Source organism: Oncorhynchus mykiss, chromosome 6, assembly GCF_013265735.2.
Source record: "Oncorhynchus mykiss isolate Arlee chromosome 6, USDA_OmykA_1.1, whole genome shotgun sequence".
In the NCBI taxonomy this organism is placed as follows: domain Eukaryota; kingdom Metazoa; phylum Chordata; class Actinopteri; order Salmoniformes; family Salmonidae; genus Oncorhynchus; species Oncorhynchus mykiss.
This window is the reverse complement of record NC_048570.1, coordinates 42,984,017-42,997,953: the sequence shown is the minus strand read 5'-3', so window position 1 is coordinate 42,997,953 and position 13,937 is coordinate 42,984,017. Positions and strand designations below refer to the sequence as shown.

The 13,937-nt window shown below is 42.2% G+C and overlaps 2 protein-coding genes across 2 annotated transcripts in view; one reads left to right on the top strand and one right to left on the bottom strand.

Annotated features, from left to right (window-relative positions):
* The first annotated feature begins 95 nt into the window (after window positions 1-95).
* On the top strand, window positions 96-5,905 carry zgc:101858 (SDR_c11 domain-containing protein). The gene is made up of 8 exons (XM_021606574.2): window positions 96-251; window positions 427-597; window positions 3,485-3,663; window positions 3,945-4,038; window positions 4,303-4,372; window positions 4,485-4,521; window positions 4,619-4,682; window positions 4,938-5,905. The coding sequence occupies exons 1-8, from the start codon at window positions 228-230 to the stop codon at window positions 5,094-5,096; spliced, it is 798 nt and encodes a 265-aa protein (XP_021462249.1). The 5' UTR covers window positions 96-227; the 3' UTR covers window positions 5,097-5,905.
* Window positions 5,723-13,937, bottom strand: part of col27a1b (collagen, type XXVII, alpha 1b) — a 138,445-nt gene continuing 130,230 nt past the window's right edge. The window contains exons 51-60 of the mRNA XM_021606572.2: window positions 11,566-11,628; window positions 11,323-11,376; window positions 11,175-11,210; window positions 10,746-10,799; window positions 10,593-10,616; window positions 10,421-10,486; window positions 9,965-10,136; window positions 9,527-9,636; window positions 9,087-9,305; window positions 5,723-7,358 (exon numbers count right to left, since the gene is read on the bottom strand). Of these exons, the coding sequence (XP_021462247.2) occupies window positions 7,212-7,358; window positions 9,087-9,305; window positions 9,527-9,636; window positions 9,965-10,136; window positions 10,421-10,486; window positions 10,593-10,616; window positions 10,746-10,799; window positions 11,175-11,210; window positions 11,323-11,376; window positions 11,566-11,628 (945 nt within the window). The 3' untranslated portion in view covers window positions 5,723-7,211. The remainder of the gene's footprint in view (window positions 7,359-9,086; window positions 9,306-9,526; window positions 9,637-9,964; window positions 10,137-10,420; window positions 10,487-10,592; window positions 10,617-10,745; window positions 10,800-11,174; window positions 11,211-11,322; window positions 11,377-11,565; window positions 11,629-13,937) is intronic.

Genomic DNA, 13,937 nt, shown 5'->3' with positions numbered 1-13,937 from the left:
TTAATAAAGTGTGTGTTTGAATTTTTCCATCATGATGATAAACTTGAATCGCCTTCGTTTGTGAAATCCATAAAGAAAACTACATTCTGCCATTTATGGTCTCATTTTGATGACGTCAGAAAACTGCGTAAATAACAAGTTATTTGACGGAGTTGCTAAACACTGCCACGAGTGAACTTGACCGATTTTACAGATTTAAACCTGGTTGTAGTCATTTAAACCCCGTTATGTCTTCAGGGGAAGGATTTAAGGTGAGTCAGAATTATTTGTGCATGCTCATGTTAGATTAGCACACTGTCAAACGCTGCCTATTGCCTTATCTGTTTGCTTAAATCTGTTGTAAATTCGCCGCAAGCAGCATATCGAAATGGAATCTTCACAGGACCTTAATGTTTTTGTTTACATTCTTTTTTTTTGTCTCTTTAGGTATCATCTTTGAAAGACAAAGTGACTTTGATCACAGGTGCCAGCTCGGGCATCGGGGCAGGGACAAGCATCATGTTCGCTAAACTTGGTGCCTTGCTCGCATTGAACGGGCGCGACGTGGAAAACCTCACCAACATAGCAAAACAGTGCACGGACCTGGGTGCTGCGGAGGTACAGTCCAGTGTGCAATTCATGTCATTGTCATGTTGATACAAAGTAACAGATCATTTACGCTGACATGGTGTAGTATTTGTTACAGAGTAGCTAACTATAACGTTCTACGTTCAGCCCTTCTGCCCAGGTGGGTGGGTTGTCACTATAGTAGAATGGTCTAAATTAAAATGTGCAAAATCCGCACCGAGGTATAGACTCCGGTTGGATATTCGCCTGTAGCTGTCCTTACGTCCACCAACAGCAGTTAACATAACCATTGCTCCCTAAAACTTTATAAACGGGTTCTAGCTAACCCGATGGCACACATTGCACACTTTTTTTTTGGTGGATTTACATCTCGCACTATTTTAAATTATTTATTTACATTTTTGAATTTCAATTGTCCTGACCTCAAACAAGGTTCAGAATGTCCACTGACTACCCTTCTATATTGCACACCTTTTTCAGCTCACACGATTTTAAATACATTTTTCCAAATGTAACATTTCAATAATTCCTTGGTCATGTGACCTACTGACTACAAACAAGGTTCAGAATGTACACTCAGTGGACCTACACTTTGCACACCCTTTAGTTTGTCCATTTACATCTCACATGATTTTACATGAACTTTGTAATTCAATAGCTCTTTGGTCATGTGACCTACTGGACTCAAACTACTTTCAGAATGTCAACGGACTGGTGGAAACGGGCGCCGCGAGGCATCCAGTGAGGTAACGCGACCGATCCCGGAGAAGCTGGCGGAGCTCCGGGGAGAGTTCTCGTTTATTTGTGACGTGCAGGGTTCCCTGGAATAGGTTCGCCCCGATAGAGGGACCCAAGCCCTGGAAAGTGTTGCGGTTTCGGTGCCGTCCGGTGAGCTCTCCCTGGCCCTTGTAAATCCAGGGGAGAGGGTGTAAATCTTACGCCAGGCCGTACCCATATCCGCAGCAGGTCTCCAAGGTGAACAGCCTCTGGCAGGTGGGGAGTTTGACTGGGGAGGTGCACCTGTCAAACAGTAATGCAGGTGTCCTAAGGCGAGCTTAGGGAGGACATAAACTTCCCGTGGAGCAGAAGGGCTAAAGCTCGCTTGATCTTGACTTTCAGTATGAATACAGACTGTGAAAGCGGGGCCTCACGATCCTTCTGAATTTTTGGCTTTTAAGCAGGAGGTATCAAATTTTAACACAGTGATAACTGGCTTGTGGCGGCCTAGCGTTCATAGTGACGTGGCTTTTTGATCCTTCGATGTCGGCTCTTCCTATCATTGTGAATCAGAATTCACCAAGCGTTGATCACTCGTAGACGACCTGATTCTGGGTCAGGGTTTAATACGTAGCAGAGCAGCTCACTCGCTGCGATCTATTGAAAGTCAGCCCTCGATCCAAACATTTGTCGGGGACGGAAGGCATCTTCCTCCACCATCCTCCTCCTTTACTTACGGTTTACCAGGTCCACGGAGAAGGGCCAGAGGCCAGACACAGAGTGTGAGAGAGCCCAGGCAGGTGGGTAGAAGGCATAAGACATTGACATGGGGCTCTGGATAGGTTGGGGGCTAGGTGGTGGTCGCCCGTCCTCTGGTGGGACTGTGAGTGAGGTTGGGACTCGCTGTGGAAGTCAAAAGGTTACCAGGTGCACGAGGAGACCTCCCCCAAGGCGGGGGGCACTCAGAGTCTGAGCAGGAGCGGCCGGACACGGACTGGGGCAGCACTCAGGCTGTGGAGGTTGGGTTGGGGACTTCGTCTCTGAGTGGATAAAAGCGGGCAGGTCACCAGGTGCCCAGAGCTTATTTCAGTTTACCAGGTGCACAAGGAGGCCTCCATCAAGGCAGGGGGCACTCAGATTCCAAGCAGGGGCGGCCGGACTCAAGCCATGGAGGTTGGAGTGGGGACTTGGGTGGGTTACCAGGAGCACAGAGCCTGTTTCAAATTACCAGGTGCCAAGAGCCTGTTTCGGGTTACCAGGTGCACGTGGTTCCTGACAGCGGGACAATAGACATCTTAGTAATTCCAGGGAGTAAGCTATATTCTAAGGCCAAGGGAGAGGGGTGTTGACCGGGTAGGGAGAATAGGTCTGGAGGTCTGTAGTTCCAGGGAATAAGCTATACACTCTCAGGCCCAGGGAGAAGGTGGGCAGGGAGTGTAGGCCTAGAGGCCAGGAGTGTCTGCCTGGAGGTCAGGAAGGCCCAAGTGAATAGGTGTGTAAGTGACACGGTCCTTCAGGGGGGCAGAGCAGGCAAATTAATGTAAAATCGTGTGAGATGAAAATGGACAAACAAAAGGGTGTGCAATGTTCAGGCCCACTGTTTTGACGTTCTGAACCTTGTTTGAAGTCAGTAGGTCACATGACCAAGGAGCTATTGAAATTCTGAAGTTTACAAAATGTATGTAAAAACATGTGAAATGACAATGGACAAACTAAAGGGTGTGCAATATAGGAGGGTAGTCAGTGGACATTCTGAACCTTGTTTGAGTCCAGTAGGTCACAGTCCAAGGAGCTATTGAAATTCAAATGTTAAAAAAAGTTTGTACTTTTTACGCTGCCTAACTAATTCAACTAGGAATACAAAATGCTGCTCACATTTCCACGTTTATTAGCATTGCAAAGCAAATTAATGTCCAAATTGTGAAAATAAGACCTGTGCAATGTTGTGTGCAATTTTTCCAACATCATGACACTTATTTGGAGCCTGTGGCTCAAGTGGTTTGAAAGCTATTGAGGTTTGGAAGCGTGAATATCCGTCAAATATCCAACTTGAAGCTGTCTTTACCTTGGTAAAATCCGCCCACTAGTTCCCTTGGCGAGCTATATCGAACCCCCCTAATTGCAATACCTGTATTATGACAGTACCACACTAACAAAAGTGATGAATGAGTAACATGATTTGTCCATTGCTGCCCACCAGCCCTTGCTTGTACCAGGGGACCTGACCAACGAGGACACCGTAAAGAAGACAGTGGAACTGACCATTGCCCACTTTGGCCGGCTGGATGTGCTGATCAATAGTGCTGGCATTCTGGCCATGGGCAGCATTGAGACAGGTGACCTGGCTCAGTATGACAAGGTCATGAACGTCAACGTCAGGTAGGATTAGCAGACCTATAATACCCTGAATAATAGACTTCATGATAGACTGAAGATTATATGTAACGTAGGGCCTTGAATGACAATCTAGGGCACCGCAAACTAAAAAATAAGCTTTCATTAGATGAAGCCTGAAATCTATGTTCTGTGTTTATTAATTGCAGTGCATTGTTATGCAAAATCATGTACGAGAAGATCATGTCAGTATTTGTCAGACACTAACATCTCTACTTGGACTGTCCCCCCCCCCTTTCTTTCTTAATGTTTGTGTTATTCCACAGATCAGTGTACCATCTGACTCAGCTGTGTGTGCCCCACCTCATCAGGACTAAGGGTTCTATTGTCAATGTGTCCAGTGTCAACGGGCAACGATCAGTAAGTATTACCAGACCATCGGGGGTTTGTGTGTGTTTCTGTGTCATTCTTTTGTAGCGGAGGCAAGTCAGACTCATGCTGTCTTGATGAGGTAGCCCTGCCTCTGACAAAAAAAATTAAAATAATCCTGCCCGAAATGGAAATGTACTCCTAGCCTTATGGTTAAGATGTTGGATTCCCAAACAGGAGACTGAACTTCAGATCCCACCTGTGACACTATTCCAGTATGATTTATGATGCACACAATTGTACATTTGTTTCTAGTTCCCAGGTGTCCTTGCCTATTGTATGTCCAAGTCCGCTATTGACCAATTCACACGATGCATAGCACTTGGTAAGAATTATTTGTTTTTCTCCCATTCACTTTTCATTCTATTTTCTGTAATATGTATTATTATAGTGGGTGAAAATAAAGGAGATACTCATACGACTCATATTTCTCCCAGAGCTAGCGTCGAAGCAGGTGCGAGTGAACTCTGTCTGGTATGTCAAGTCTGTTTTGCTACTTAATTATTATTTGTTATGTAGTTATTACGACCATATTGATCTCTATCTCTCTCTGTTGTCTTTCCCCTTCCAGTCCTGGTGTGATCATAACAGATGTCCACAGGAGAGCAGGCCTGGATGAGGAGCAGTATGCTCAGGTAACCTACTATGTTATACAGGGACCTAAACACATTGTTTTACAAGGTTGTGTTCACTGGATGACGTTCCAAAATGTATGTACTGTATATTGTAAAATGTCAATGTTTAGAGAGCTCATGGCTTACTATATGACAGAGAATGTTGTCAGTCACCTAGTTATAATGCAATATCTTTCTGTCTCTCCGAACGCACTCACTTGCTCTCTCCTACCCCGTCTCTCTTTCTCTCCATTTTCCTCTCTCCTCCCCCTTCAGTTCCTTGAGAAGTGTAAGCAGACCCACGCCCTGGGGAGACCAGGTGAGGTGGAGGAGGTGGCCCATGCCATAGCCTTCCTGGCGTCAGATGCTGCCACCTTCATTACCGGGGTCAACCTACCTGTGGATGGGGGGCGCCACGCCATGTGTCCAAGATAATATCCTGTGACATGATCATTGACTGGCAGCCGATACAAACCTGAACTGTCTCCCTTGGTTTGTGTCATTTAAAAAATATATATTTTGAGTCTAGACAGACAGAATATAATGAAATGTATAGTATGCCCTAGTATGCTATAAAAGTGAAATCATGTCAAGATCCTTTAGTTCTTCTGTGTTCAACATGACTGTACGCTTAGATGGGAGATTGGGTTTCAAACTGGAACATGAGTGCCCTCGTGGTGAAGATGTGAAGTGTAAGAATTTTTATACTTTAAAAGGGAAAACTTTTCATATTTCAGTTGCAATAATACATTCACTATTTTAGAACAACAACAAAACAAAAAGCCTATTGACAACTTTTATTGAAAACTAACTCCGTTCAAGGTGTCTTTGTAGCTAACAATTTTAAATGTTAAAACACAATGGTCTTCTTGGGTTTCAAATATTTATTGAACACCTGAATGTTGAAGAAAAGGAAAGTGAAAACTAGAAGCTGCAATATTTTGAAGCAGACAGAGGATCTGCAAAGGTGAATGAATGAATGAGCATTATAACCACTAACATCTGCTGTCTCACTCAGATGTGTTAAAGTAATGAAAGAAATGCAAATGGAGGGCTCTGAGTTGTGTGATGAGAGGTATTCTGAGTTTATGGTTGGTTGGTCTGTAGATTATCACAAACATGATCAACAATAAGGTAAAACAGTAAGTGTCAAAGCATTAAACGGTCCAAATACAGTACAGTTTTGAAGAAGAAAAAAGATCACGAAATCCACGAAGCCCCAAATGTATGCAAAAAAAAAAAAAGCTCTGATGATGGGAAGTGTAATAGATGACAAAGTCGCAAAACCCATGGACATTAAATAACATAAATTAGCATGTTGGGATCCACTGTATACAACAAAAAGCTTTGCATAATTATATACATTCAACAAGTAATAAAAACAAGACCTAAATCTTCAATAATAGCTTCAGACTCGGACAAAGGGGATACAATGATGATGCAGGGGAAAAATGCTGTTATGTTAGCTTGAAAAGTGAGTTTGATTTTTTAAAATTACTTGCATTTGTAATGTATAAAAAAAAATCCCTTTTGAAGTATAAAAGGCATGTAGATATATTCTGTCAAGATTAAACATGACCCACCACGGGAGTCGGTTAATTATTTTAGCACAAGGTATCAGGTGTCATCTCAGTTGAAAGCACCATAGCTAGATGAGAGATGGGAGGTAGACAGACTGACACTCTTCTGGATCCACTCTCTCTTACAAGCTTCAATTCACTTGACTAGGGAAACGCACATCCAAAATGTTTGTGTGTGTGAACGCAATCGTTTTTCATAGCCTGGTGGGCATTTCTTCTGCACCAAGTCACAAGTAGATTCATACCTCATCTGCAGACTAGGCAGGAGAAGATGGCTGGAAAGCATACACCTGTGGATGTCTGATAGGAACTATTCCTACACCTGAATGTTATGATTACTATTATATCCAATGTTTTGAGATCACTGTAAACCTGAATTGCTTTGAAAAGTTGCAGAACGAGATGTCTATTGCACGTTTATATTAAGATATACACGTAACATGTATAAATAATACGTGTATGTGTGACATTTAACAAGATAAGATGTACTGCATAATATGTATAATCTCGTTCCCTATTACTTCATACATCTTTCATTACATGTTGAGTGCAGACCATGAAAAGGAATAATTTAAAAACGTTGTCCAAGTGTGATGTCAGAAGAGAGATTTTCATATTATTTTCTCTCACTCTGGCATTCAGGGCTCATACTGTGCAACAGTAAAACAAGTCCCTGAAAGAAGCCAAAGTTTAATATCTTCTCCTCAGGCAGGCAGTAGAAACTATAGTGCGAGATGCCCCATTGTATCTCTGCAGTTTCTCCTGGTCAGTCCCTCAATGGCGCCCCCTTTCTGTTTCTGCAGTCCGAGCATATGCTGCAGGGTAAGGGACCTGACCTGCCCTTCATCTCCTGATGGGCCCCAGTATATGGGGACAGGGAGCCCCTCCTAACCTCCACCATCCCCCTTAAGTCACTCCTATGAGGAGGCTGTGTATGTAATGTATTTTGAGCTTCTATAACAACAGGCCTCTATAGGAAGCACACAGGGCCAACCTCTAGGTGGTAGTGCGAGCCAGGCTCTGTGGCTGGTAGGTTATACACGTTCAGGATGGGGAGTAAGTTGGGGTCCTGGGTCTGGAAGATGAAATGGGTCTGGTGCCAGCGGCCATCTTTGATCTGAAAGACGAGGAGGTTCTGCTGGTTAGAAAATCTTTGAGATAAGAGAACAAAACAATTTGAATATTGGAGCACGGAGTATAAAACAAAATGCAGAGACTGAACAGTATTTGGTCATGCTTTGCACTATTTGCAGATTGATATGAAATAAAGTGCCTTCAGAGAGTATTCAGTCGCATCCCTGGACCTTTTCAGATTTTTGTTACAGCCTTAATTTAAAATGGATTTAATTCAGATTTTTGTCACCATTTCAAAGCGGAATTATGTTTTTTAAATGTTTTACCAATTAATAGAAAATGAAATATCTTGAGTCAATAAGTATTCAACCCCTTTGTTATGGCAATCCTAAATAAGTTCAGGAGTAAAAATGTGCTTAAGTCACAAGTTGCACAGACTTACTCTGTGTGAAATAGTGTTTATAAAGATGTTTGAATGTCTACCTCATCTCTGTACTCCACACACACACACACAATTATCTGTAAGGTCCCTCATTCAAGCAGTGAATTTCAAACTCAGATTCAACCACAAAGACCAGGGTTTTTTCCCCAATGCCTCAGAAAGAAGGGTACCTATTGGTAGATGCGTTTAAAAAAACAAAAGACATTGACCATCCCTTTGAGCGTGGTGAAGTTATTATTAGTTACACTTTGGATGGTGTATCAATACATCCAGTTACAGAAATAATACAGGCGTCCTTCCTAACGCAGTTGCCGGAGAGGAGAGAAAACGCTCAAGGATTTCACTATAAGGCCAATGGTCACTTTAAAACAGTTACAGAGTTTAATGGCTGTGATAGGAGAAACCTGATGGATCAACAACATTATAGTTACTCCATTATACTAATATAATTGACAGAGTGAAAAGAAGGAAGCCTGACAAAACAAATATTCCAAGACATACATCCTGTTTGCAACAAGGCGCTAAAGTAATACTGTAAAAAATATAGCAAATCCAATTCAACACATTACTGAGTACCACTCCATATTTTCAAGCATAGTGATGGCTGTATCATGTTACAGGTGTGCTTGTAATCATTAATGACTGGGGAGTTTTTCAGGATGAAAATTAAACAAAATACAGCTAAGCACAGGCAAAATCCTAGAGGAAAACCTGGTTCAGTCTGCTTTCCACCAGACACAGATTAATTCACCTTTCAGCGGGACAATAACCTAAAGCACAAGGCCAAATATACACTGGAGTTGCTTACCAAGAAGACAGTGGATGTTCCTGAGTGGCTGAGTTATAGTTTTGACTAAAATCTACTTGAAAATCTATGGCAAGACCTGAAAATTGGTGTCTAACAATGACCAACAACCAATTTGACAGAGCTTAACATTTTTTTAAATAATAATGGGCAAATGTTGCACAATCCAGGTGTGGAAAGCTTTTAGAGACTTACCCAGAAACACTCAGGTCTAATCGGTGCCAAAGCTGCTTCTATTTGCTTCTATTTTCAATTTTTTTTAAATAAAAATGGCAAAAAAAACATGATTTCACTTTGTCATTATGGGGTATTGTGTGTAGATGGGTGAGACATTTTTATTTTATTCAGGCTGTAACACAACAAATTGTGAAATAAGTCAAAGGGTATGAATAATTTCTGAAGGCACTGTACAACTGGGTAATTACATTCTGGTTAGATAAGTCATAATAGAGTATCCTTATTACATGGTATACTGGCGCATTTATGCAAAGTGTTGCAGAGCAATCTTTGACTGGTCAACATACCCAGCAGTCATCCCTCACAACGTGGGGCTCTAAGAGTCCTCCAGCCTGGATCATGTCTCCACTCCAGGCCTTGAAGCGCACAGCGGTGGGGGAGGGCTCCAGGGAGGAACTGTTGGCCCACACAGGGATGTTCAGGCAGTGGATGGTGACGTGTTGCACTGCCTCGGAGCTCAGGAGGTGGAGGAAGTTAATTTGGATGCGACCTACACCAATCTCCAGCTGCAGGCAGAGACGAACGTCAACTACCGTTACAATTCCATCCGTAGTCTCTTGTGACAGACGAAACACCAGCAGGCATGCAAGATTTGGTTCTAGGTGCCGAGATGACTAAATCCCCCAAAATCCTATTTGAACTTAAAGGTTAGGGCTTGTCAAAAAGCCACAAAAGACAGGAAATTCAAATGAGCCATATAGTGAGAGCAATAGAGGTTGATGCTGACCTTGGATACTGTGATGGGTTTCAGACAGGTCTGGCCGCCGCTGCTGAAGTTACACGTCACTTCGATTGTGTCAGCCGAGCAGCCGAGGTTTGGGTCGACCCAGTAAGTGCCTTAAGGGAGGGAAAATAAACTGAGTGAAAAGGGATTTTGGATACAGGAGTAGTGTAATTTCACCAGAGTGGGCACATATTGACAGCTGAGTTCTGAGGGGCTATGGCAAGGATGTAGTGCTTTTGGAAGAGGTGTCACTAGCTTCGTCAGGTATATAGACGTATTGTTTATGCTGCAGTTATAGCACATATGAGCCCAGAGTCACGTGCAGGTTAAAATATTGGCCCTAGGACCTAGTAACTGAATAAATTAACCTTATATTTTTCTGTGGAAATAATGTCACAGCTTTTCATGTCTTTCAGTCGACATTAGTTCCAACTTCCTTACCATCGTTCATCCTCTGTTCACAGTCCTTGAGGTCTCGGCAGATGCGTGCTGGGTTGTCGTGGGTGCCTAGCGGGTTCTTCAGGCTCTGGATCAGTGTGCTGAGGTAGTGGAGGGTCTGGAAGATCTCTGTACCCTGGTGGTCCAACATGGGCAGGTCCATGACATGGTAACTCTTGAATGGAATGAGGACAACGGTCACACAGCACCAATAGGAGATAAATTGCCTCTGTATAAGGCAGACACATGATAATGTGCTAAAATGTATGAAGACAAAGTCAACATATGGGGAGCCTACAGTAGCCCATAATCATTGATTTGTAAGAGACTTACATCTACCTCCATATAACAGGCACCATGTTTGATGTGCACCACATTTTACACACCGACATTAACACACACAATTATCCTCTGGCCACATTGATGAATTCCCAAGGGATCATCTCACAGAGTACTCACCTCTGACCTCAGTGCAGCATGGGAATCAATAATGACTTGGAAAGCAGCTCCAATAGCCTCCTTTCTCTGGAAGAGATGACAAAATGACACAGTAAGACCACACTGGAACACTTACTTTCACGCCTCTTCATCCTTCCTGACACAGTCAAGTTTTAACATAAAGCAGACTTACAAATGTCAGAGAACCAGGGAGACCCTAGAAACCAAAGGAAATAGAAAGTGGGTTTTAATGTATTGTGCAGTCATAGTACAGTATACAAAATAATTAATATTAAAATTAGGTTAACACTGCCACAGAGTAACATAAATAACACAAAGGACTTACTGGGGACCCGGGTGGTCCACGTGGACCAGGAAGGCCCCTTGGTCCTTGCACCCCCTGTTTATGAAAAGAAACAGAAACACGATTGGATTAATAAACCCCCAATACACTAGACAATAATACTCCAACTGGGGACTGGTCTTGACCAATCAATATCGTGGATTTCATCATCTAAACTCCTTTACCAGGAGAAGCAAAAGCAGCATCAAGCAGCAGCCCAGCAGTCATCTCTCACTGTCTGAAATTATTCCACAACAGGGAAAGGGAAAGGGCTTTGGGCGTTGAAGCTAAATGTACTTTAAGTAGTGTGCTCTCCATACTAAGCAATGGGTTGTGTCCGAAATGGTACCCACTATATAGGGAATAGAGTGCCATTTCAGACAAAACCTGGGTCTATAGGGGATCGGATTTATCAAAGATATGGACACGCACCGTCTCCCCTCGACTCCCTTTGTCACCTTGGGGTCCCTGATGGGGAGAGAGAAAAGAAAGAGGGGAAATCCCTCCATTATTGCCAAATAAGAGAGAGGGTTAACATGTGTTGCATATCAGAAGGTATGAGATTTAATGATGTACATACTGGACTACCACTGGGTCCGATGATACCAACTGGGCCTATGGCACCAACATTGCCCTGAGAGAGAGAAAAACCATGGTGATAAAGTAGAAGTATAGGTAGATATCTGACTAGGCAGAGAATCATTTTACCTGACCTAACCAGGGGGAAAAAATGGCTTTGTAGTTACAGCTACAGCCCAGAGTTTTCGCTGTACAGGTAAAAACTCAGGATCATAATGTCCACATTTTTCTTTTCTCTTCTTACCATCAATCCATGTGGCCCTTTTGGTCCTTGTATCCCGGCTGGGCCGAGATCTCCTGGAGGTCCCTATGGAGATACAACAGCCAGGTCACTCGTTATGCAAGTCAGTATTCAACGTCCATCCATGTCTGAGGAGTCAGGAGATGTGGAAACTGGCCACTAGAGGCAACAGTGAGGGCTTTAACCTTCATTCATGTTTCGATTTTGCTAGGGTGTTGTGGACGGGGAAGCATCTGTCTTCCGATTCCAAAGGTTGCAAGTTTGAATCCAGCGATAAAAGGTTGTTTTTGATATTTTTGTTTTAAGCTTATCACAAACCTTAACCCTTACCTTAACGATTCGGAGTTAACGCCTAAACTTAACCTTCAACACTTCACTTTGGAACAAGTTTGAAATTTGATGTTTGAGGAACATGGGTTAACGTCTAATTCTGACATGAATCTGAGAACTTGTTGGATACAAATACATGTGTTGACAAACATACATGTTGATAATGCACACTGAATGTGAAGTATGACGATATGGGCCAAATGAGTGGAAGGTTGCACCATATCATCTGTTTAGCATCCTCTGTTGTGTGAATGTGCGTACACTGTATATCAAACTGAAACACTAGGAAAATCTCCAAGTGGAGCACTGGCAGTCATACAACACACTAAATTACTGCCTAAAAGTTCAGTAAAGCCTGCTAACGTCTCTGTTTTCTCAGCTGGCCAGCACCTGCAGAGCAACATCACTACAGAGTAGCAGAGTAACAAAAGTTATGGCATGTTAAGTGACGTTATGCGTGGGTGCGTTTAATTTATTGTGGACCGTTCTTCTGTCCAAATGCAGCAGTCTTTAATTCTGATTTATCCCTTTCAGGGCAAAAACAAAAAATGCTACCAAATCGTTTGAGGCTTTAAATTCCTCTCAAACTCTCTAATAATCTCCAGCCAATCTCTGATTTACCACTGAAAATGGGTTATGCTTTTTGGCGTTGTTTTATCAGAACCATATTTTTGGCCAACTGAGAAGGAGAGGGTCCTTCACTAGAGACATTTAACTATTTTAAATGTTTCTGCAAGTATTAATTCAAGAGCAAGATGTGTTTGTTGTGTTTCATTCATTCACCATTGCAGGATTTTTTCTGGATCAAAAAAGGGCTTAGGTGGTGGGTGTGGCAGGGGGCGTGGTAGGAGGCGTGGCAATGAGCGTGGTCGGCCGTTGCGTGGCTATATTTGAAAGAACATTTTCTCGACGCTGCAGAGAATATGACGAAATTTATGCTAATTTCCTGCAATTCTACAAATTTCTCCCTGGTGCTGAGAATTTGTTTTGTAGTTTAAAAGCTAACTGCCTCCAACTCGACACATTTTGCCATGCAACTGAGAGAAAATGTTGCAGTTTTAAAGCTAATTTCTTGCGATTCAATATAATGTGCCATGGCGTTGAGATAACATTTTACAGTTTTAAAGCTAGTTTCCTGCAATTCTATGCATTTTGCCATGTTATCCAGTTTTGCTGTGTTCTTTTGCTCAAACATAAAACAATTAATACTGCTAAATTAATTGTTTTGGGAATTTTCAATTCTCCCTGACTGTCTCCTTTTATTTTGGTGATTGTTAGTTGCCACTAGATTATATTGTAAAAATATATATACGTCCATTATCTTCTCTACATACTTTATATCTGGTTTTAGTTGTTTAAGTTTATACTTAAAACATTTTTCCATCCCGAAAATTAATGAGAGAAAAAGAGAAAGAGAGAGAGCAGAAGAGAGAGAAATAGAGAGAGAAAGAGGGAAAGAGAACAACCACAATTAGTGAAAGAGCTTCCATTAAAGAAAACCCTCTGAGTTCTATTAGATCTCTGAATCCACAATATGGCTATGGTCAATAATATCAAAGGCTGGACTGAAATCTAACAGTACAGTTCCCACACTCTTATTATTATCCATTTCTTTCAACCAATCAGTAATTTGTGACAGTGAATGCCCTTCTCTATAAATAAGCATGCTGAAAGTCTGTTTATAATTTGTTTACAGTGAAATAACATTGTATTTGATCAAACACATTTTTTTCCAACAATTTGCTAAGAACTGGCAGCAAGCTTATAGGTCTGCTGTTAGACCCAGTAAAGGCCGCTTTCCAACTCTTGGGTAGCGGAAATACTTTGGCTTCTCTCCAGGTCTGAGGACAAAGACTTTCCTCTAGGCTCAGATTAAAGATATGACAGATAGGAGTGGCTATAGAGTCGGCTGCCATCCTAAGTAGCTTTCCATCTAAGTTGTCAATGCCAGGAGGTTTGTCAAGATTGATTGATAACAATCATTTTTCCACCACTCCCACACTAACTTTACAGAATTCCAACTTGCAATGCTTTTCTTTCATTAT